At 46.3% G+C, this 25,449-nt stretch overlaps 1 protein-coding gene across 1 annotated transcript in view; it reads left to right on the forward strand.

Annotated features, from left to right (window-relative positions):
- The first annotated feature begins 12,473 nt into the window (after positions 1 to 12,473).
- LOC115772842 (AT-rich interactive domain-containing protein 1B-like) overlaps positions 12,474 to 25,449 on the forward strand; it is a 166,651-nt gene continuing 153,675 nt past the window's right edge. The window contains exon 1 of the mRNA XM_030719254.1: positions 12,474 to 13,906. Within this exon, the coding sequence (XP_030575114.1) occupies positions 12,665 to 13,906 (1,242 nt within the window). The 5' untranslated portion in view covers positions 12,474 to 12,664. The remainder of the gene's footprint in view (positions 13,907 to 25,449) is intronic.

Consider the following 25,449-nt stretch of genomic DNA (forward strand, 5'->3'; position numbering starts at 1 on the left):
ACCGTGACCCAGCCGTAACACTCACTGTCTATTCTTAATCCCTACCCGTGGTCTCTTGTTTACCTCATCACCCTCTGGCTACTGTGAAAAGGCACATGCTGGCCCATTTTTCCCAAGGCTGTGTCTTTTTTACGGCTTACTTCTCTGAGGGTAGCGCTGTTATGAGCTGCTTGTATGGTCAGAGAGATTTACAGGCCCTCAAAACATTATTTTTTCATGTAATGGTGAAGCACTGCCCCTGTTTGGGGGCTTTGATTTGGATTAAATTTGGCCAAAGCTGAAACCTGCATACTGACGACCTGTCGGGGCGCCGCCTCACGCTCGCCCTGTGGTGAGCTGGGATGGGCTCCGGCCCCTCCAGGACCTGAAGCTGTATCCGTGCTCGAGAAAATGGATGGATGAGACCTGCATTAATCCATTTTTGGCCACTTGGGGGTAGTACAAGAAGGTATAAACACAACACCACCATATTACAGAGCACGGAGAACCTGTTGGTGAACTGTTGGCTACCTGCACAGCCAGAAGGCGAGTTTAAGGTGCCCCAATAAATATCCTAACAGCTTATCTAATTGAGGGTCCCGGGGGCGCTGGAGCGAGAGGCGGGGTCCGCCCTGGACAGGCCGCCAGCCTGTCACAGGACTAACACAGAGAGACGGGCAGCTTTCACCCCCACATACAGAGCTCAGAGGCTCTGCTGCGTCACGCTGTGCAGAAGGTTTGCAGTGGATTCAGCAGCACACACTGAAACAAACCGCTGAAAGACAGAAAAACACTGCAGCAGTTTTCTCTCCTTTCATATTTACACACTGATGCCCGCTGAGAGCTGGGATAGGCTCCGCCCCCCACAACCCTGAGCTGCATAAGTAGTTATGAAAAGTGTGCATAAATGAAACAAAAGTCATGTTAAACATTCCACTTTAGGAGCTATAAAAAGAGACTTGTATATAAACCACTAATGTTTCCTATTGGAAAGATTATTACACAGAATTATTTAATTTCATTTTTATTATGGGGAGTGCAAATAAGAAAGAAGAATACAAAGCATTTTTGGTGTTATTGATGTTTTTTAAATCACGTAACCTTATGAACTACTACCTCACTCACAGTAATTGGGTGTATTGTGGTGTGCACAGAGTGCATTTAGCCTTACACAATGGGAAGGGCCTGTGCAAAGGGGTGCAAGGATGCGTGTGTGCCTAACCTGTGACCGTGTGCATGCAGCCACATACAAATGTGTTTTTCAAGGTGCAGTGTGATGTAGAGCAGAACAGAAAGAGAAGAAAGTAGGGAATGAGTGAGGAAAAAACAAATTAAGGGAGCTTTGATGGTGCTTGGCTTCCTGGGTCCACAGTGGGCATGGGGAGGGGTATAAGGGATGGCAGAGGGAGAGACTGAGTGAAGGGTGTATGTGTGAGGTCGGTGGTGGAGTGTGGCGGCCTGTCCTTGTGCCTCTTCCAGTCCTCTCCTCTCAGCCTGTTTCTGGCTCATTACCCTCTCCCCCAGCAGACTTTTCCCTGGGCGGCACTGAACAGAACTGTCCTCTCTCGCTCTCACTGACAGCCCGAGCGCCGCCCTGCCCTCCTGATATTAATCAACACACACACACACGCACATGCGCGCACACACTCTCCCCAGTGAGTTGCTGTGACGGACAGCCTGGTGGGCAGCCGTCTCTTCTCCAGGCCCTCGCTTGCAAATGAGACGTCCGGCCTCTCAGAGGCGGCCGGAGTGGGCGCAAGAAAATGTGTTTTCATTATGTGTGTGTGTGTGTGTGTGTGTGTGTGTGTGTGTGTGTGTGTGTGTGTGTGTGTGCTGGCTTCATTTCTGTTTTCTTTGCAGGTTTTGAAATGTATTCATAAAATGAACTTTTCCTGAAGGCTGAGTCAGTGCAGCATGTTTGTGTATCAGTGATCCTGCTGCCTGAACCATCGCTGGAATTCCATTTGTAACATTTTGTTCTCCACATCGCTCATATTTACATATGTTCATATTTCGCTTTGTCGTCTTTGACGACGGCGATCCGATTCTGAGCTGACAACTTCGCTGCTGCACTTCATTGATGTTTGAAATCTCCTGAAACTTTGGGGATGGCTCTACAAAACAGGGCAGACGGAGTTTGGATTTTTTGATTAGTTTTATTCTTAATGAATTTTCCAGAAATGCTGCACATTGATGTTTACCTTTAATCCAGATTCCTCCCTAATTCCCAGGCTGAATCTTTTTGGTGCAAAACTATAAAAATGCTGCAGATGAATTTCTGATTTTTGACTTTTTTAATTTTCACAAATTTTCAAAATAAAAGCACAGTGTAGATTGATGTTTACCACTGTTTGCTGCTCCTCCCTTATTTACTGGTAAATGCTTGTGAAACTATGAGTATTCATTGGCAAAGGTCCACAGAGTGATGCAGACAGTTTCAGATTTTTATTTTTTTAATTTTGTAAAAAATAAAAACAGAGTTTCAGCTCAGTTTGTTTGACCTGTTCCAGTATCACGAAGCAGAGCTCGACGGGCCGACAGGACTCTGGTTTTCAGCTGAAACGGAAAAAAAAATCAGTTCAAAGCTCCTTTTAATTTGTTTCTTTAAAGATGATGATCAGGATACCACACTTAAAAAAATACTAAGTAACATCAGTGTGTGTAGCTCGGTGCCAGCACTGATGGTGCTGCATTCAGATAATATCAGCCAGTAATACTCATTACTGTGTGTCAGAGCAGTCAGAGGCATGCAGTGAGAGCTGACTCGCTCTCTGCAGAGTTGGAGTGTTTGTTACGTGCTGTCGTTTCTTGCCTGAAGATATCCCAGAGCGCCGGCCCCTCCCTGTCTTACCCTCTTTGCCCTCTCTTAAAACCTGTGCCCGCTGACAGTCTGCCAGGTGTGCCCGTACCCAGGAGACATGCCCGGTGTCACTGAGCGACGCAGGTTCACGTAGGCCGTGAAGAGAGGCGAGATGCCAGCTTGGCTGCAGAATAAGTTGGTGGGGGGGGGCCGAGAGGATCCCTGACGCTGGTGCGCCTGACATCAGCTGGCTGCCTTCCCTCTCTTCTCGGCAAAGCTCGTGGCCCCAGGTCTGCCTTCACGTGCTGACTGGGTATGTGACCTGGTGTCCAAGTGACATCTTCCTTGGCAGGGAGTCAGAATATGAAATGATCGTATTATTCACGACCTACCTTTGACATTGTCTGTTAGCTGTGCAGCGGGCAGCCCAGACTCAGCAGCAATCTGGCAGCGCCGTCCACTTCAGGTAGTGTGTGATCATCAAGTGAAAGACTCGGGAAACTAGACGCCCGTTTTGTTGTTGCACAGCATCATTCAGCACAAGCAGCATCCAGGAGATCCAGCTGCTGCTGCGATGCTGTGCTAATAGCTTAGCTTCTGCTATTGTGGCGCTGTCTCCTGGGCGTTCCTCGAGCCTTCCTGTTCTGATGAGAGGAGCTGGACACTGGGGAGTCTTTGTCTCTTTTCTTAGGCAGACTATGCAATTTAAACCTGCCTCGGGCATGTAGATATTATTCCCCGGCGAGAAGGCTGATAATTAATGGAAATTGTTTTAGAGGAATCATTATTAACATTCTCCTTTGGATGCCCTTTCGTCATCTCTGCCGTGTTGCCTCTCTTGTTTTATTCTCACGCTAATTTATGCAGGCGCTGACATTCCTGTCGATGTGTAAATGTGCTGGAAATGTGAATAATCAGACTAATAATTAGGATTTGCGCCGTCACTGCAGTGGGCATATATTTTGGCAAATATCAATCATACATTTATTGTCTTCTTTAGCTGTTGTAAGGTCACTCTCATCATTTCTGTATGTTAGCTTCCAGCGTGTCATGTTTATCTGTAATGCACATGGAGCAGGTTTTTTTTAAGGGTTGTGCTATAGTATAACAGACTTACTAAACTCTGGAAGCAGGAAATCACATTCCCTCACACATACGACTCAATTTCACACCCTGAGCTGGATTAAGAGGGCTCTCTGCTCCGGGCCTGTGCAGGAAAAAGGGTAAATATCACCCTTGTTCCTGGTGCCGGAAAATCCGCAATTTAAATGGGGAGTAATATAACTGACATTTTCCAGTTCATTATGCAGCCCCTGACCTTCACCGTGTACGACTTGGATGCGTCTCTGGCAAAAGGCGAGGCCTGGTTCTCCCTAAAAAGAGATGTTTGACCTTGTCAGGAACTAAGAGGAGGTCAGAAGGCTGTAATAGCTCCGGGAGAGCTGGGACACTGTGAGACACCAGGCAGCAGGTAAAGCTTTGAGTCCCAGCTAGATTTAAGTTACTGCGCTCACAGAGATGATGCGTTTCTGTATTTGGGAACTCGCCGGCGTCTTTGATACATTATGTAAATTTCTGATCTGCGGGGATAATCTATAGCTGTCGAATGTGTATTACATCATCTGGTCTTCAGATTTGTGTTTATCTCTGTTTGTGGCCAAACTGCCGAAGCTTATCACAGATGGATTCGACTAATCTTCAACTGGCTCTTTGCCTTTATGTCCAACTGTACTTTAAAGACTCCTCAGGATTTGAGATAAATCCATCGCACTCAGGCACCAAACGTAATAGAAAGTAATCATATCGGGAGTCTTTCACGGATTAGGCTGTTTTGAATGTGACTTATAATCTCTTCCATTTGTGTGAACTACAATGATGTGCACTGGGCGCCTGGCAGAGATAATCTTATTACCCAGTTGGCTTTTGTTTTCTGCTGCTTTGCTTTTATTCTTTATTAAAATATTTTGCTGCATTAAACATGCTAATTTGTGGCTGGGCATAATTGGGGTCTTGCTTTAAAAACCTCTTCCCTGTTTGGTAGAAGATTAGGAATTTCATCTTCAGGATTATGCGTAGAGTACAGTGAAAGCCCATGAAATAGTCTTGCTTTCCATTATGTTTAAAGCCACTCAAGCTTATTAATGTGAAAGGAAAATGTATTATACACCATTGTCACATGACAAAAAGATGTCAGCTCTTTTGATTGATGGGATCGGTCGGCCGATTAGCTCTCGTCCACTCTGTGGATCAAATTCATCGAGCCAGCCGGCTTTCGAGCAGACGGAAGAAGCCTGATAATTCTGGTTCTGTGTGTTTTCAGGTTCCTACTCTGCTGTATTATAATAATCAAAACTGGAGCTGCTGCAGACCTGGCCTTGGACAGCAGAAGGAGAAATGTAAGGCAGATAAAACCTCGCAACTCACGCAGGAATCCTCGCTGATCACTGGTGGCTTTTTGTGAGCCTCAGATGTGGAGAGATCAGAGCTTCAATCTTACTACGAAATGATATCTCACAATGTGAAATGATCCCCAGATCTGCTGAAAAATGTCAAAGAAAGTGCAAAGAGAATATTCAGGTGTCAGTATTTCTGCCTCGTTCACCTAGGGGTCTAATAAGTGATCACACAGAAAAGGGGAATCTCTCCCCCATAATGGTGAGCAACTTTTGATTTTGTGTCAAAACATATTTAAAATTTGAACAGTGCTGTCATTCCTGTGGTGTGCCGCTCTCTCCGTGGGGCTTGTCACAGGAGGCGTCGTGGCACGCCGCTCCAGTGCACGAGGCTGCTTTCATTTTCCTGTCTGACATGTTAAGTGTGATGGTACAAAGAGGTTCCATTTTAATTGTTTGGACAGATCACTCAGGGGAGAGGGGCTTTGATTTTGGGTGTTGACAGAATAGGCACAGGCTCGCCGAGTCGCTTTGGTGTCTGTCTTGCCGTTCGTGGCGCTGCGCTGTATCGATCCTGATGGGCTGTTTACCTCAGGCTGCACTTCAGCTAAAGGCCAAACTTCGTCCGACCTTTCTCAGCAGGCATTTTTGGGAGAACTGGGATAAGAAAGGAACTCTAATTCAGGGAGGACTTCTGGATTTATTACATAATTATGGATTGTTCAATAAAAATTGACGGACAATCGTTCAGGTCGGTGTAAGAAAAACTATGCTGCAACCTGGCGACAAACAAGGCACTGATCTATAAAAATAGGTTTGCTGTAATATCTGCATTTAATAAGACGAATGAGCACAGCTGTGGCGTGCAGGCCGCTTATGAAATAGGAATATACTTCGATGAAGCTTGTGAGCCGTGAGAAATCACCTGCTGATGGCCCATAATGTAATAGAACATTTCTTTTGAATGGGCGGGAACTGTAATGTCACTCATTGCATTAATATTCTCCTGCTGTGCCCACGTCTCTGCTCCGGGGGGAGTAATTGGGTGACGGACGACGGGGTGATGACACAAGGAAACAACTTCCCCACCTTCCTTCTTCTCCTCGCCACCCCCTCCCTTTCCTTTGCCTCCCATCAAGCCTTCAACACAACAGCCACAAATTACCCACTTTACTCTCAATATTATCAGGGCTGATCGTTGGTGTCCGTAATTAGAGTCTTAGTGTCGTCTAGCCTCCATTAGGCTAACAATAGAGCCTTGGAACAAGGCCACTTTGGGCAAATAACACGTTGAGAACACTTGACTTTTGTGAAGAGATAGTGAAAAGCATCTGAGGCCATTACTGATCCAAACAGCCTCAAATGGTTCCATGGCAGCGGCCGGCTGCAGAGTTAGCTGCACTGCAGACAGCACATATATAAGGACAGACATGCATAGGATGCAGTGACAAGCAGAGACACAGAGACGCTCGTCTTTATGCTCAAACGGTGACGGCGTTTTTCCTTTCTGTGCCTGCACTCTGTTGACAAAGACACAAATACCATCACAACACAGGCTGCAGTCTAGTGGAGCTTGTATTTCAATCACAGAGCGTTAGATAGCTCGCTGCTGCGTTTCCTCCCAGGCTATTGAGAGAGAGAGCGCGCTCAGTATTCTGAGCCCAGGCCCCGTCTGATCTCCGTCATTGCCCCTCTAAGACATCATTGTGTAACACTGTAAAAGCGGACGGCTTCGTGGAGCGAAGGAAATATCAAGGAAGTTATTCATAAATATTAGATAAGATCAAAACAGCCGGTTGCTCTCAGACTTTGAGCTCCTGGGTCAAGTCATCCATATCTCTTTGATTTTTCTTCTTCCACTCAGGCTCAGCATGGAGGGTTTAGCATGCCCCCCCCACCAAAAAAAAAAAAAAACAGAGCTGGAAACATGAAAATGTGAAAAATCGCAGAGTCCAATTCTGTTACTGATAAAGCACTAATAAAACACAAAACTACAGTTTTGTTTCATTTTCTGATCAACACTTTTCATTATTCATAATTCTCGTTTTGATTGCCGTCCCTAACGCACAGTGTGCCGAACCTGAGGAGATTAATAGGCAGAATTCTCCAAACTCTTCCCCCTCTTCTCCCGAGCTGACACAAATTGCTGAAATATCACTTTGATCATGCCTCCTGAACAACAAACAAAACACAAACCTAATTAGCCTAATTCAAAATCGTTCCAAATGCCTTTGTTTGTTATGAAAGGCTTCCTTCTCGCTGCCGCTGTTAAAGGTAAAACTAAGTTGGATGAGCATCGGTGTTTTACCTTTGCATATTTGCTGTTGTGTGCACTTTGTGTGTGTGTGTGTGTGTGTGTGTGTGTTAGCTAAGTAAACAAGGCCCCCACAGTGCATGTGGCCTTTAAACTTTCAATTAGCAGAAGGAGGCAGAAAGTGTCAGCTGCTGGCATCCTAATGCTACTTATTCCTACTGGGTAGAAATCCTCACCTTCTTCTTCTTTCAGCTGCTCCCTTTAGGGGGCGCCACACCGGATCATCTGCCTCCATCTCACCCTATCCCATCCTCCTCCTCTCAGACCAACCCTCGGAGGTCCTCCTCTGTCACTCCCAGTGATATCAGACCACAAATATTAGATGGCCAGCAGACCGATGCCACCCTCTTTATAGAAATCAAATGTAAGGATCAAGGGATGGATCTGAATGACAACCCAAGGAAACAGTGCACAGTAGCAACTGCCACTCATAAGGGAGCTATGCCATGAAAGCATACCCTTATTATAGTTTATATGTTTTACCAAAACATCAAGTTGGATTCAAAAAGGTACGAAATGCTCAACTGAGACAATAACCTGAGAAAAAATTTACTGAGGTAATAAAGTGAGAAATGAGCTCATTTTCTCATCGACTTCTTTGTGCAGCCAGAGGTGTCGCCCCCTGCTGGTCACTAAAGGATGCAGGTTTAAGGTAAACCTGTGAATCTGTGCTTCACTTTCCGTCCATTTTTTATACACTCTGTGACACAAATATCAGAGAGATCCATAAAATATTACCTGTAAGATGTGCTAATCTAATGACTGTGACCTGGTTACATCACTGCGGTGCCCATTTTATTGTGTTTTTACTGTAGTGTTGATGATCACAAGCATTTATGTGAATTGTACTTAACACGCGATGAAACAAGTGCCTGTTTTCTGCTTTAAACGCTCACACATCCTGTGAGCGGCAGAGATTTGACTTGATTTGATTTTCCAGGGCAGCAATGCACCAAAACTATACAGTATTTTAAGTGTTACTACAAGCAGCTTGAAATCTACCTTGCAATGCTAGCGGATTAGCTCACGTTGCCTCGCTAACATATGCAATGACTGCCGGCAAGCTCTTCCCCATTAGGTTGGCACATCAAAGGCGGCGGGAGAAGTTCTTCACAGGCAGTTAAAAGTGGGCTCAGTGTGGATCTTGTAAATACCGTCTTTGAGTCGGTGCCTCTCGGGGGACACTTCACACACTCCTCCAGTCAGAAGAAGGGAGGGAGAGAGTAGCAGTGACAGGCATCAGAGGGGGGAGTAGGGGATAGAGGTATTGGGGGGGAGTGGGGGGGTGTTTCTGAGAGCCCAGTCCCCTGTCACCATCAGGATAGGATCTGTGGATGAAGAAAATCACTCTTCTACTCTCCTTTCCCCGTCTGCATCGCGCTCTCATCCGCTTCCTCCTCTACACACTTCACATGATAGCTGACAGTGAAAGTAGAGCATAGCTGTTTTCCGTTTTCTTTTGAGTCATGTTTTTCATAACACATAAATAGAGCATGCGGTGTCCTGGGAATTCTATGATTCTGTGTTTCAGCATACAGGCGGACACAATAGCATCCACTCCTCTGAAGTGTTGTTGAAAACATTTTATCCATCATAGCTGTTTGTAGGGCTCTGGTGAGGCCCTCGACTCCGCAAGGAGCTGAAAGGAATAAGAGATGTGTTTTGTTAGCAGCCACACAAACACACGCACGCACACGTATAGCGTACTCTTCCAAGCCCATCGTTGCCTGGTTTTGCAGAATGATCAATGCAAATTCTGTTATTTACCCAAGCCTGAAATGAAAAGGCTATGGATCAATTTGATGCACTTCCATAGGGTGTGCTCACAATGGCTGGCTGGCTTTTTGTCTCAGCTGCACCTTCCCCCATCTCTAGTCCTTAGCCATCTACCCCTCATCTTAAACAAGGCACCCATCTCTACATCACTAATGCAAAATATACCACAACGGTTGCTCTCATCCACACAAAACATCATGTGTGTGTTTTCTCTCTCCACGCTTTCTGTCTTTTCCTTTCCAACACACCCACAGCGTGACACCAGGGCTGCATCTATCTTAGCTCCATGTGTGTGTGTGTGTGCGCGTGCGGATGTTTGTGTGCGTTTTGGGCTGACCCACTTTCTGTGCTTGGCCAGGCTTGTGCTGCTGTGGTGTGCTGCTCTGTGCTGCTAAGGGGGAGATCCCTGCAGACTCCCCTGGAACAGGCTCCAGCTCTCCTCCTGACAGACACTCACCGTGGCATGTTATCCCCCCGCGGATTGGAGACCTCTGCCTCTGTGTTAGAGCGCGCACACGTGTGTGTGTGTGTGTGTGTGTGATGCAGATGCACAAACGAATACTTGCAAAAATGTACGCATATCGTGCAGAGACAGCAGCAACATCCTTAGCTGTCTGCGCACACACACATGCTCAAACACACATATTCAGAGCACATACCATCCCAGATCTGTATATTTTTAATTCCATCCACCCTCCTCCGGCTCCTCCTCCTCTCTTCCCTGTGTTTGTCTGGAGTTATTGTTTCAATCTTGCTGCATCAGGGGGCCCCTGAAGGTTATAAATTAAACATAAATGCAAATGCGCTGAGCCATTGCCCTCCTCCACCTCCCTCCTCCTACACACACACACACACACACACACCCATCCTAGCCATTCAAACAGATCAGTGTGTCTGCGAATTAATAGGAGAACAGTGGGCTTTTTTTAATGAGCGAGAGAGGGAAATTAGAGTTGCAAAGCCACAGCGCGGCACACCCAGAGCTGCAGCCGAGGCAACGGCTTGAAAAGCCGGGCGCCATCATAGAATATGCTAATGCCCCAGGTCCCCTCACTGTCAGCGGCAGTGTTGCTCTAGATGAGATCAGTGCTTTGATCTGGGACACTGATGGGAGCCAGAACCGTCATGTGTACAAAGTACAGAAAGCAGGAAGGGTGTAGATGAGACTTGTTCTAATCAGAAAAGGTTCCCATAACCAGTGAGAAACTGCTAGTGTGGCAGTTAGCCTCCATAAAGTCTTCGTTTGAGCACTATTATTTTTTCCCATAAATACACACCAGTACAGGCCCGTTCTGTCACCTGCACACTTCCTCTCTCGCATGCAGACAGACTGTAAATGTGACATCTTCTTTGGGGCCCCTATAGATAAACAGCCATCTGGGCCTGGAGATGCTACAGGCTGGGCCTGAACACACTGAGTATTGACAGCTATAGAGACTCTGTAGCTGGACTGTAACAGAACTGTAGCTTTTATGCTCTGGACATTTTGGGGATGTCACTCGGTGTTATTTGTCTCCAGTGAGTGAGCTTCCATTCTTAAAGTGGGATTAAGCCTCTTGCATGTATCATGAGTCACAAATGTATACGTTTCCATTTTTAATATTTTCAACAATGTCCTGCAAAAACATTTCATTTTTTTCTTGTATCTTTTTAATAATTTATATTTTAACCTACAACTTGTACTGACACTCTACCTCCAGCAGGGGTCTTCCCATTGTCACGGACATGGCTTCTAGTGCATTATCCCACACCGAGCACAAAGTACTCTCAGTGAATGGCTCTCCTTACTTGAACCTGTGTGACCCAAGGCAACAGTCAGGTGTTAGAAAAATAGGATCATCACATCTCCTCCGCCATCAGCATCATCATCATCAGCTTCCTCACATTTGTTCCCACCACCACCTCCAGTCATTATCGTTAGCAGGGCCATCCTCGGCACAACTCCTCTCCAAATCCTTCTCTTTCCCCCACCTCGCTTTCATCCGCAGCTCCCTCTGTTGATCAAATGCATCTGATCTCATCAAAGCAGACCCTCTGCTCATTCAAGTCCCAACAGACACCCTGGCTTCTTTACTAAGCACTATTTTACATTCATGTTTGACTATCGCTGATGGGGCAGCATATCTTGTAGACTTTGGTTTCGTGTGGTCCTACATTGCAGCCGGGGGTTTTGATCTCGCCCTTTTTTCAAATTTGATTATAATTTCAGACAAGTTTGTCTCTGACAGAGTGAGTCCATTGAAGGAAATTAAACTATTCAAGTAAGACCCCGATGAGGAATAGCTTTAATAACACATATGTTACATTCCTATGGGGACCTAAAGCGACTTTATAGTTGCCTAATCTTGTGTAATGCTAGTTTCTGTCTGTTATCGCATCACTTAGTCCCATACATTAATAGTTATTGCGGATTGCCACAGTTTCCTGTTATTACAGGATTGCTGTGTTTAACTGCATCGAGCATTTAAGGTTGAAAACAACTGAGTGGAGAGTGTGGCTGAAACTGTGGTGGAGGTATTACAGCCTTAAAGCAGTTTTAAAGGTAGATTATGTTCTTATTCGGATGGCAACGTTATTGCGCACCGCTTGTGGTTGCGTGTCCGACTGCTGTCAGAGCTGCAGAGAACTGGCTTGAGCCGAGGGACAGGGAGGGTGGGAAGAGGGAAAATCTGATCTGGATAATGGCGCAGAAACTCGCATAGGCAAACTTAATATTTAGTTAGTTTGCTCATTTGAATGGTCATTGTGCAGTGGAGGAGCGCCACAGTGCGTAATTTGTAGCTGCATCATCCGGGTTTAAATCAGTGACGCAAACTTTAAATTAAAAGGTCGACGTTAATTTCTTGATCGCCTGATGCGCTGTTAAACGAAACCCGGCCGTTATGATGACTGCAGGGACATGCTTTATATCATGAAAACCTGTGTTGGCACGTCACTGTATGTAGATTATTGTGACACGAGCTCGCAAACTGTTGTAAACATGGAGAGATGAAAATGCGGTGTGCGTAATAGCTCGCTACTCCAGTCCGGATTTTACATGTGAGGCGCGCCGGAGCCCTGGAGGTGGATAAGCTGGTAGAGCCCGCTCTCTCTCATGCCATGCTGGGCCACAAGGGCTCCAGGAGACGCTGCTACATATTACTGAGAACCGGGATGGAGGAGAGGCGGAGGGGGGAAGAAAAAAAGTTTCGTTTAAACCTGGCAGAGAAACTTTCAACATGAAGCCTCATTGACGCACCATTTTACCACCACAGCAACACCAGCGCCAGAACGAAGCTTGCTTTTTCTCTGAATAGATTTTTGACCCCCAAGCTTGTGTTTTTCCTCCCCTCTTGTATTATTTCGTGTGTGCACGGCTGGTCGGGGCTTGCTGTCACTGCGCGCTGAGATGTTGGAGTGACCATGGCTGCGCAAGTGGCATCGGCTCCGACCAGAACTAATAACAAAAATAAGAAATTAGCCGGCGGTTTGGGTCCCGAGCTCAATTCGGGGAAATCCGGAGGAGGTGGAGGAGGAGGTACAGTACAGCGAACTGGACCGATGCTGGGTGCTGGAGATGGGACTCTGAATAATGTAGATCATCACCGCCGAAACGATCTCAGCATGGTCCATTCAACTTCCACGAGTCACAACGTTCCGGACAGCCACGACAAGGCTGGGAATAACCTCACGTCCGCCACGGCGTCGACCAATTCAACCACTTCCTCGATGGAATCGGGTCTGATCGCGAACCACAAGCTGAAATGTGTGGGGAGCGGAGATCCCCCTCAGTCTCAACCGCCGCCGCCGCAGCAGCCGCCGCAATTCGGCCAGTTTGCGCCACATCAGCAGCGACAGATGCAAAGTAACAACACCACCAATAACAACGGCCAAGTGCCCCGTGGGGACAGAAGTATGGATCACCAACACCACAGCGGCAAAGAGAACCTGTTGGGGGGCCAGGAGGAGCCACAGCAGCAGCACATGACAGGGAAAGGTGAAGTGGACCTCACCTGTAAACCCTCCGAGAGGATGATGGGTGCCAGGTATGAACATTCCAACTTGGGGCCACCAAATAACAACTCCGAGTTTAATAACAACTATTATACTCCAAGGCCCTGCTATGAGCAACATGGCGGGCAGCAGCAACAAAGCGGTGGGATGGGGATAACGCACTCCTCGGCACATAACAGCATTGAGAACTCCCACGAAGCAGGGTACCACAACAGCCAGTACAGCCAGTATCCGGCGTACCGAGCGGGCTACGGCGGCGGGGGCTACGGGATGATGGGCCCCTCAGGATGTCGGCAACCTGGAAACATGATGATGGGCAGCAACTCCTCAGCAAGTCATAGCAAGTCTCCTCTGGGAGCTGCTTCGGGTGGCTTTCAGAGGTTCCCGGGACAAACTCAGCAGCAGCATCCTTCGGGGGCCACCCCGACCCTCAACCAGCTGCTGACTTCCCCCAGCCCGATGATGCGAGGCTATGGTGGTGCCTATCAGGACTATACCGGCCCTACGGCCCAGCAACAAGCCGGCATGGGCCCGGGAAAAGACGTGGGGCCCCAGTATGGAGCCACTTCGGCTCACTGGGGAGGGCAGCAGAGAAGCCATCCGCATGTCATGAACCCCGGCAACGGAGGGCAAGGCCTCGGCAGGACGCAGGTGAGTTTAGGAAACTTCTGTCGGGCCCTCAGGTGCCCATTACTGCTTTTCTCATGGCCGCAGTGTCACTCATGCTTACCTGGTGCTGTGTGTGGATTACAAATGAGCTACATGTTTAAAACGGCCTTACATTTACGCAATTACGACTTATGACTCAAGATTTAATATGAAACGGAAAGAAAACACGAATTTAAATTCGCACTAATTAATAGCCTGCGTTTCCACATTTTAATTGTCCATATTGCAGCGGTGTATTCGTCACTTTTGCAGTTTTATGCGGTGAATTAAAACAGTAATGTTGGATATTTTCACCTCTCTGCCGACGGTGTCAGACACGTTGCGAGACGCCCTATTTTGAGGACGTGCTGTGTTCGAGGCGCTGCTCGAACACAGGGAAATATTCACGTAGAAGATGTCCATAAATTCATAAAATTAATTCGAATAAACTACGGTGTCTCCCATCTCCCCTTCTAGCTGATCTGAAATGACACCGGCCGCTGCGGCCGCGGAAAAAGCGCCTGTCCGCCTCTGTGCGCTCAGCGTCGGGCTGGAGCGCTTCTGCGCGTCCCGTTTATTCCCCGTTCGGGATTTGAATCGTGGAGGTAAACGAACTAAACGCTCTGTGTGTACAGTTGACACCCAGTCAGCCCTCTGATTGGCTCCGTTTGGCCCCGCTGGGCAGAATGCATTCAGGAAAAACAGGAGGATTTCTTGCAGGGATCTTTATTCGTGGCGCAAGTGATGATGCGTTCAGGTCTTTTGGGAATACTCTTAGAGTTGGAGGCCTTCCAGTGCAATATTTGAAGTTTTGTAAAGGTTAGCTTGCTGTTGATCATTTTCATTATTTTCTTCAGTGAACAGACACACAAAGGGCTGCAGTGTCAGCCACAGTAGAAGGTAATTGTACTGAATTCACTTTAGAACACTTTTTAAATGAACTGTTGGGCTAAATTTGAGCATGTGTGTTTGTTCTGATAAAACTGAATTATAAGAAATTGTGCAGCACATTTATTTTATTTACTTTAATGTAGTATAATATAAATATATTTAGAAACAAAAGGGGTTCCAGAAGCGCTCCTGTTCACATCCACAGCTTTCCCCATAATCCTGAAGCTGTTGGGTGCTCCTGCAGCTGAGGTTGAATACTCTCCTCCAGGGGACATTAGTAGCGACAGCGGTGGACAGGAAGCAAAGTGTTGCCCCCCCCCCAACATGCCTGCTGCCAGGGGAAGGAGTGGCTGCCAGTTGAAACATTATAGGGTTTCTCCAGATCAGCCATTATTGTGAGGTTGTTTTTGACGCACTAAATTATGCGCACTGCTGGATAGCACATCTGGACGACTGGAGGGCAAGGTGGCTGAGCACAGCTTATCCTGTGTGCCTCTCACCAAACAAAAGCAGTTCATTAGCCTACATTGTTTCAATCAAAGGCAATTTGTGCTGGATGCTGAGGAAATGAAGTGACTGTTTTAGCGTGGGAGGGATTGCTGTTGTGTTGATTGTAGCAAATTATGCGCTGATAAGATGGTCACCAGAAAACTAGAGTAATTTAACTCTATAGTACAATAGCTAATTATTAGTGACTGTTTTCTTGAGTTATGTTTAATAAATCCCAGATAGAATATGAGCAAGGTGGATGAGCTTCATTCTTCATACTTTATTTTTGTTCATTCTAACACACCATCGAAACTTCTCTCACATTTAACAGTTTCATGCTGCAGTTTTTCTCCTTTTGCAGTTTTCCGCTCTCGGAGTAAGCGAATGTGCTACTCTGGTTTTTCTTGACTCTGCCAACATTTCAGCAGCAGTATATTCACGCTACAAAAGCCCTATGTTTAATTCATACTTGGAGCGGCAGCAGTGCTCTCCTGCGCGCTGACAGGCTGTGTGAAAAAAGCCGAGCGGTGTAGTGCATAATACTGCCTCCAAATTGGCCCCGTGATATGACTGCGCCTCACTTCAGAGTGCGTTTGGTCGAAGCACGCCTCCGTCACCTGTTGGCACAGTTTCCCGTCTTTCAAATTCAATTTCCCTCCCCACTGCCTCTCTTCAGGAGCAGTGGGGAGGGAACATCCCACCTCACTGGCCATTCACCAAAATGTAGACAGAGCCCCAGCGCTGGGTGTGTGTGTGTGTGTGTGTGTGTGTGTGTGTGTGTGTGTGTGTGTCAGAGAAGCATGTCGTACAGGTGCGCGTCTCATGAAAATGACATTGAACCAGTTTGTCAGATTGTGTTGGATTGAAGGAAATCTGAGCATCGTTCTCAGATTATCATTTTGTGCTCGGCTGTCTCTGTTTCTCCCTCCTCACACACTCTGTGCACCTATTGCAGTGCAAGAGCAGCACATGCAATTTTAATGACTTATTTAAGCTACCATTGTAGATGAACTATTTTCTGTCTCATCCTATATGTGACGTCTGTTATCTGCTAATCAGAACACAAAGAACAAAAAAGTAATTAGCAGATATAATGAGGGCCTCGTAAGAGGGAAACAGTGTTGTTGCTGAGATAATTACAGCAGCCACTCTTTTAAAATCTGACCTAATAAAACAAAAATTAATGGATATTTACAGTTTCCACTAATTTGTCACTATTATGCTCAGTGTGTTTTTTTCTTCTTAGAATTGAAATCAAAGCTCAGTAGCTCTCCATTATCAAAGGCTAGACTGAATCCCATCCTTGGTAATGTGCTTACCTTGAAATGATCCCTGCTCACAGTGCTCTCCAGTGCATACTGTTTACATTTCTCTCTTATGAATTATTAGTGTGATACGAACAAAGACTTTATAATGGGAGCGATGCATCAATGTCACTTTGTATTATGCGGCTATCTCGGGGAGCCTTGTGCATAGTGATGGGCCTGACTATGGCTGCTGGAATTTAATTTATGGTACATGTTCTGCATCAGATGGACAGCCCATGGGGTCTGGTCAGGAAATGGGCGTGCAGGTGTGTGTGTGTGTGTGTGTGTACGCTTCATTTTATTCTCGTGTGGGCTTTTAAATCTTCTGTTTGTGTGTCCTTGAATGTTTGTGTGTGCAGTCTGAAGTCCTGTCGTCAGCACTGAGCAGTCCGGCCTCAGCCCCGCCCCTCCCACAGCGTGCCCCCCACCACCACCACCTCGCGTCTGTTTATGTTGTTTTGTTTACATCTCTGTCTCGGCCCGTGCGCTGCTGATTAGCAACACCACAGTGAAATTTTAATTTGCTCTGTTACGTCTGATAAGGGTCTGTGCAGGATGAAACACAGAGCCCGCTTAGGTAATTGGCAGTCGGGGTTCTCCCTGGTCTGCATGCGGTTTCCACAAAACACCAATTAATTCTGATCCTGAAAAATAATAAGAATTAAAAAAGAAAACAGCTGTCCAGTTGCATCACTGGATGTAAAGTGTGTGTATTATTAATAATAAAAAAATAATAAAATGATTGGACTTGTTTTTTGCTCCTGGCCCTGCTATGCATTCACAGCATCCCCTGGAGTCAAAGGTTGATGTGCAAACGCCCCAAAGAAAGGATTTAATTACTGTGAGCGGGTGTTGATTTTGTGTCAGCTGTTTCTCAGCTCCGTCTTCCCCGAACCGCCGGTGTCAGGGGGCGGCAGGAAAATACAAAACAAAGCAGTTTTGGGGAAGGCAGCTAATTGTTCATATGGGAGGATTTGACACTTTTAGGTGGATGAAATAGTCCGAGGTTTTATTTATTTTATCTTATCCTTACTGAGAAGCTGTTATTTGTGAGATTTCTCAGGGTTGATGTGGATTAGACACGGCGACATCACTGCTGCTTCTTCTCAATAACAATGAGCAGAGTTAAGCACAAAGCTGCAGCAGGAGGAGGGAGGGCCTTCAGCATTTACAGAAACATGTAAGCATGAAGATCTGGCTGCTGTCCTCTGTGCATGTGAGGAGACCACGAGATCAGACGGAGGCTGCGCGTGTAGAAGTGAAGGCGATATTTGAAGTGAGTCACGTGGAGCGTTCCTGAATTCTGTGGAATCGGCCTGGCCGAGTTCACGGATATCGAAAGGGTCAGAGAGGGAATCGGTGCGGGAACTCTGGCAAATGTCGGCGCAGTTACAGTCTCGCCTCTCTGGATGTCCACTTCAGCTTTATGAAAGATGCAAAGAAAAAGAAATATGACTCAAACACACAGAAGCCGGGCTTCTTCCTTTTATCTTTCTTTCATTTTTATTGTCTGTGGTGGGCTTGGTGCCCCCAGCGCCCCCCAGCCCCACCACTCTGACCTTCACATATGCTAATTAGCCACGTGCAGCTCGTGAATGGATGGACCCCCTCAGTACCACAGGAGGGGGCTTCCTTCCTTCTTTCTTGCTCAGGAAAAACAGAATTATGGTTACTCTGTAAACACATATTTTTATGTGCTCGTTGTTGTGACAGACATCTGATTTTGATGCTTTTTGTATTTTTCTCCTCTATTGCTTTTCTGTCCCTGGCTCTCAGTAGCTAGCCAGGTCTCCCAGGGGACCAGCAGTCAGTTCAGAGGTATTTAGAGAGTAAGCATGTCCTATCGAATATTTATACACAATACTGAGCAGATCTGTGGGCTACACACTTTCCTGCTTACAGTAGCTGCTGCCTCCTCTTCCCTTTCTGCTCTCCGGCCAGCAGGAGAGGAAATGGGAAGCATAGCTGCCGGTCCCTTCGGAAATGAGCAATTCTGTGATTGCTGCAATTAATGAAAATTTTAGATACCAGCGTGACATTTTCAGGTTTAAGTCTGCCTCACTTGTCTCTGTACAACAGAAGTGATGGTCCAACATTTCAGGAGGAGAGGAGGTAGGATGGGAGATAGGTAGGAGAGGAGGAACCTTATCTGTTTCCTTTATTTTTAAGAATTCACAAACATTTTGTTGCACATTATTTTTTCCTCTATAACATCAGAATTCCCCCCTTTTTTTTTAGAATTCCCATCTTTTATAAGAATTAGAATCCCATTTTTTTAAAATAAGAATTCCAGTTTTTAATAGTATTCCTAGTTTTACCGTGAGCTTTGGGTTTCAGCCTAAACACTCTGCTTCCAGTGAAGTGAAGGTGAGCAGAAAGGGAGCAGCTGCAGTGGAATTCAGGCCTGTGTTTATTTACTGTTGGTACACACACACACACACACACACACACCAAAATTACACGTAGGCTTCAGTGTGTGTGTGTGTGTGTGTGTGTGTGTGTGTGTGACTTCATGTATGAATAGCATGCTGCCACCATCCTCTTACCAGCCTGTGAGAAAATCATTATCATCAGAATTATCATCACCATCATCTGTCACTTTACACATCAAAGCCGCTGCACTTCTCTGTTTCCAGCACGCTGTACACTCGGCGCTCCACTCGCACATCTTGCTGTTTAGTTTGAGTTGATCCTAATCAGCTCTGGCATGGTGGGACCATTTGCTCAGCTAAAAAACCAAACACACCAGCGCGGTGCTGTTCGGTGTTTGTGAAGCTCAGAAAGACAAAAATAGGAAAGCGATGCGACACACAGATGCAGAGTTTCTCTTAATGAGTCGTCTGTCTTTTTTTTTGCTCTCAGATTTAAACACACACTTAACTATGCACATCTCTCTGGGCCATATATTTTTAGCCACAACATGCTCTTGTCATCGTTTACCTCTCCAACCAAACCCAAAATGGTGGACTCCGGCTTCCTGCTGCGAGCTTGTGTGCAGGAATGAACTGATGATTTACAGACACTGGTCATGAAAGGATCCTCACGGTCACTCCTGGCTGAATGCTGCTTCATTTAGATCAATTTTCTCTCAGTAATTTAGGAAGTAATTCACGCCGCATCCTCTTTTGTGCAAAGTTATGTGCACAGTGGACACAGATGCATGCTTCACACTGCTCACTGGAGCTCCTGCACGTGGGATGAGAGGTTATGTTTTTAGCTTGCTGTTGTGGGTGTGGAGTAGAGAATTTAGTCTTGCTCTTTTTCCTACTTCTTGTACCTCTCTGATATGGCCAGACTTGTGCTCCACATTCCAGCCACTCCTCTGACACAAACCGGATGAACTGGATTAGATATTGACAACACAAGTGAACTTTATTTTGGTGTTTGAATGTCTTATTTCTTTAAGATGTTAATTCCTTCAAAGAATATCAATACGGATTGCAAGAGCAGATGTTTGCTGTGTGGAGTTAATCTCCCTGTGCAACTGTGTTTGTGCGTCTCTAAGCACGTGCACGTGTGTGCGCCACCCAGCTCAATGAACATCCATAGTTACTGTTGGCTAAACATGCAAAGGTTACTGTAATGTCAGACACATGCCAGAGGGGAGCGTGGAATACCACATTAACATAATCCATAGAAGACCGTCCCATTTATAAACACTGCCGTGCCGGGCTGATCGCCTCAGCTCTGCTGGAGCACATGACTGCTCACACTCCTGCTATGCTGCATGAGACTGACTGCAGCAGCCACAACACAACCATTCTTCTCTGAGGGAAAGACCAAAGGTCTGAGCAGAAATTGGTGGTTGTCACGCCCAGAGTGGCACCTTACACTGCGCCCGCAGGCGACAGCATGAAGATGTTTTCCTCCCGTCTGACCCTCTGACCCCTGCGTGCACACGTAAAATATGTGGTGCCGTAAAATCTTCTTATTCATTGAGTTCTAGCTTTATTTCTAAATCATTTATCAGGCAATGATAGACCTGCAGAGTTTCATCTTTGCTCTGGAAAACCAGAGTTCTTTCTTTAGATTCACTCGAGTGTCTTTAAGGGAATTTAAATATAGCTTTCCTGGGCGTCATTATCCAAATATCCATAATTCTCTGGTTATTTCCTGTGCAGCAATAACTGCAATAAATGCTTTCTTTTAGAATCACCTGCGATATGATTGCAAAGCAAAGCCTGGGCTAATATTTGAGGCATTGAGTATTAATTAGGTGTTTTATGGCGGCTGAGATGCCCTAACATGCTGCCCTCTCACCTGCTGGGGCTGGATCCTGTACTGGGGTGGGGGGGTGGTTGTCTTCATAATTATGTGTGCACAAGCCAGAGAGAAGGCTCTTAATTCATTTAGAAAAATTGTTTTTTGTATTTACAACTTTGGTCGGTGCTTTCAGCCCTGTTTTGAGGGAGCTATTGTTTCCATGCACATAACCCTATTTTAATTAGTCTGTCTTTGGAAATTCCCTCTGTGTGTTGTGGTTTTAGTTGGACACTTCAGACTCCCACAGCTCCCAGACATTTCTCAACTTTTTCTTATGCACTGGCAACCTTCCAAAAAGCCAAGTCATGTGTGGAAACCTCTGCAAATTCACATTTTCTCCTCTGTGTCTTAAAGCCCAAACAGCTCCTTTATCTCTCTTCTCTTCCCCCCACAGTTGTTTCCAAGTCTCTGTCTTTTTGTCTTTTGGATGCTAGTTGTGGGTGACCTTGGCTGGTGACTACACTGCCTACTCATTAAGTAGTAAAGATGAATGGTTCCATTATAGCAGGGGAAAAACGAGCAGGGCCAATTAGTGGTAATTAACAGCGGAGAGGGCGAGGTGCTCTGGAGGGCAGCCTGACCCAGACTCTGAAGGGGGCAGAGGGGAGCAGGGGGTGCGTGTGGGAAGGAAATGTAGGTATGTATGGAAAAGTGTGTGTATGAGTGAGATGATTATAGGTTTGTGTGTGTTTGTAATGAGTATATATGTGTGTCTATATCTGCAATGAGTGCTATGGGGACAGGTTTCTTTATGTGATGGTTAGGAGCATTAAAGTTAAAAGTGGAGAGTGTGTGTGTGTGTGTGTGTGTGTGTGTGTGTGTGTGTGTGTGTGTGTGCGTGCGTGCGTGTGTGTGTGTGTGTGTGTGTGTGTGTGTGTGTGTGTGTGTGTGTGTGTGTGTGTGTGTGTGCTCCATTTACACTGTAAGACAAGGCTGGACATGCGTATCCTTGCAGACATTCCTGCATGCTGACAGATGGGAAAGTCACAGGCACGTTTCAGCAGTCAGAGGTGAAAGGTCAGTAGCCTCTCTTTAACTTCTGACTCCTGATGTGATGTCACTGTTCTGGAGTCCTGAGCTGTGGCCCGGGAGCTCGTTAGGCAAAGTCTGCGAATTAAAGGCCCTAAAATGCCAAACCAATATATCATCAACACTAAGGGACATTTTGTGATGATTTTTGTTCTTAATTGGGGATTTTTTTGTGCTGATCTGCAGTATTTGAGCATCTCAGGATCAAGGAGAAATTCAAGGTTGTTCACAATACGCCATCAGAGGCTGCACTCTCCCTCTGTCTCTTCTTTTCAGTGGCAGCGCTTTATGTATTCACCCCGCCTACGTCTCATTTTTTATCAGTTCCTGGGTGAAATTGTCACAGAAATGTAATCCTTTAGGTGCCACTAGCTGGGAGACCTACACGTGAGCGTGCACATAATGGTATTGGTGGACAATGTGTCTAAACAGTGGGTAGCAAAGGGGTCTCGTGTCCAACGTGAAAATTCTGCCAGGTGGATAAAGCGGCGTTCAGTATACCCGGGAACGTGGCGGTGTTGTCCTTTAACAGACATGTTAGAACTGGCAGTTACTGTGAGAGAGCGTTTGTAAAGGCTGCAGATTTTTTTAAGGTATTTTGCAAAGTGCAGGCAAAGTGCTGCTTTCAGGGCCCCTGAAATTGCAATGCCTGGCAAATGGATGGTTTGAGGAGTATACAATGTATTAGAAGTCAATTGTGCATGGGAGGGCCTATTTTCCATATCGCTAGTTGAACAAGTGTGTTACTGTGTGTGTGTGTGTGTGTGTGTGTGTGTGTGTAGCTGTTGTATTTCTGCTTTTCTGATGCACACACACTCTCTCACACACACACACATGACTGTTCAGGCCCTTTCACCATGTATTCCCCTGTTGCTTCAGCGACTGGAGGCTCTGTCATGCCGAGGTTTGTGTGTGTGTGTGTGTGGGGGGGGGGGGGGGGGGGGGGGGGGGGTGACGAACATCAGAAACCATTACCCGTAATGGCCTCATTCCCCACACCCCACATATCCATTCCCTTCTCCTCTTCTGACATTTATTTTATGACTGCTTACATATCAAATATTTAAATAAACAGAATCGGGGCTTCGGCTGAGGTTCGCCCGGGGCTGACGGGTGGGAGTTGTGGTGGAGGGAGTAAAGGGATGGATGATGACATTCATTTCCGAAACGAGGAAAGAAAAAAAAACAGGGTCGGGAGGGGTGGGTGAGAGGGGTGGAGGGTGGGAGAAAAGCTGTGGCGGCGAAGAGGAAGGGGGAGGCAAAATGCTTCGCTTGGCTCCAATCAAAGCGGGCGGCGGAGAGCGGTGTGTTTTTTTTTTTTTTTTTTCCTCCTGGCAGCAACAGTGACAGACGCTGTGCACACGCATGAGCCTTTTGGTGCTGAGTGTTGATGTGCACGTGCACGTTACTGTGGGGCTCATCCGTCAACATTTCCCAGGGACGCAGGAGGATGTGGGAGAAGGCCCTGGTGGCTCATGAAAAGCAGTCCGCTGTGCTGAAGCAATATCAACTATATGACAACCGCAGGGAGATCAGAACACGATGCAAAGTAACAAAGAAACCAAGTGTGATGCAGCTGTGAGGGCAGGTAGAAGAAAAGAAAGGAGAGGGGGCGGAGATAAAGGTGAGAAGATTCATCTGTTTCCTCAGAAGAGGGAAGAAAAGAAGGTGGTAAAGACTGGAGAGAATGAAGGAGTTAAAGAGAGGAGGACGAAGGTGTGTTTCTTCATATATACACTGAATGCAGAGACAGAGTGGTCCTGGGGTGCAGGCGGGCCGTCTTATGCTGGCTGGCGTCGGTGGGAGGCCCATTACTGTCAGGCTAATCTTAAAATAATTAATTGCGAAGTCGACGCTTTTTAAAGAGTATTGTAATTGAATCCTAAATTAGGCTTGGGAAAGGGGACGCGTCCTGCTTTGCTGCGAGTCTGTTCCCATTCTCTACTCACACACACACACACACACACACACACACACACGAGTGGGTCCTGTGCGCAGGCGGGCAGAATAGGAAAAAAAGACAACAGGCGAAGGAAATGCTAATGAAATGCATATTTGGGGAGAAAGGGGCCATCTATAATTTAGCTGTGCTCTTTGAATGTGAATGATGTGTGTGCAAGCGCTGTGATTTATTTTTGTTGTGCAGAAGGATAATTCTGTCAGAGTAGGCTTTTATTCTTGTAAACAAATGTGGGGAAAAGAGCAGAATAAAAGTGGAGTAATAAAGTAAACAGAATGGTATGAATACATTTAGCTGCTGGCATGAATAATTTGTATACGGGACGGAGGAGTTTGATGAAGGAGAGATGACGGATATGAGAGCCATGAAATTTTGGGATGGCCTCTGATATGATTTTCTGGCACTTGTTTTTATTTAGTTTTTAAACGTCTGTCTTGTGCCTCACCTGCACTTACGTGCACAGCTTATAACCTCTCAGATCCTCCGAGGCCCTGATTGACAGCTCCTCCTGAAACGAGCCGCTCGGGGTGCTCTCAGCCCAGTGGGCTCCTCTTTCATGACCCTTGCAAAACTGTACGCTGTAGAAGTTTGTGGATCAGAGCTCTCAGAAAAGGGTCTGCCCTCCATAAACGCTGGCTCGGCTTCATAACGCTGCAGAAACGTGGCACCGGCTGCGTGGGTCAGGAGGCAGTTTTGCAAGGCTGTAATCGAAACTAAGAAGTCAACAGTAGAAAAAACACACAGAGGAACTTGGACAATGTGCCCCAAAGTTTAGCTTCATGTTGACATATTGTGTTGTTCATTGCACTGTAATTATCTGCAGTACTTTATTTCTTTAGCTTTGTGTTGCATGCCAGCCTCATGAGCACACAGAGATGATTGGATGAAGTTCAGACGTGCAGTTAGTCAAGTAATAACGGAGGAACCCGTCTAACCACTCCGCCAACATGTTGGCCCTTGCTGCCGTTCTCCCTGATTCACTGGGCTGTGCACTGCAGGTTCAGCTTTCTTTTCACCTGTATTTACAACCAGAACTGAAACACAATGAAATTCTTTCGCTCTAGATACGAGAACTTGGCTGTATGTGTATGACAAATCAAACGCTCCTCATGCTGTTTTCCAAATGTTTGAAACCCATTCAACTCTTATTTGGCCCAGATCTGACAGCTCTAAACTTGGCTCAGAACATCCCATTTTCTCCTGGCTGACTGCGATGAATAACAGCAGAGAGGACAATATTGTGGTCTAGCTGAGCACGGCTGACTCTTCTGTCTCTGTGATCCCTCTATCAATAAGGAACACAGGCCTGTCAGAAGGCCTGCCAACTGTTTGGCTGTCCACGCAGGCTGCTCTCTGCTCAACATCTGGACACAGATGGTACACACTGTGCACACACACAAACACAAAATGTTTGCACACATTTCTCACTGATACTGGCAGACATGCTGCACACTCACAGTTATACTGATGTGAGTGTGTTGCATGAAATCATATATGCGCTGCAGGTCAGTGTACAGAACAGATCAACACTTTTTCACAGAATCGGTCACGTGGTGAAGTCTGCGTGTTGCAGCCGAGGATCTGTTGCCTCTCTGGGGAAATATGGA

The sequence above is a fragment of the Archocentrus centrarchus genome, chromosome 22 (genome assembly GCF_007364275.1).
Source record: "Archocentrus centrarchus isolate MPI-CPG fArcCen1 chromosome 22, fArcCen1, whole genome shotgun sequence".
NCBI classification, from domain to species: Eukaryota; Metazoa; Chordata; class Actinopteri; order Cichliformes; family Cichlidae; genus Archocentrus; species Archocentrus centrarchus.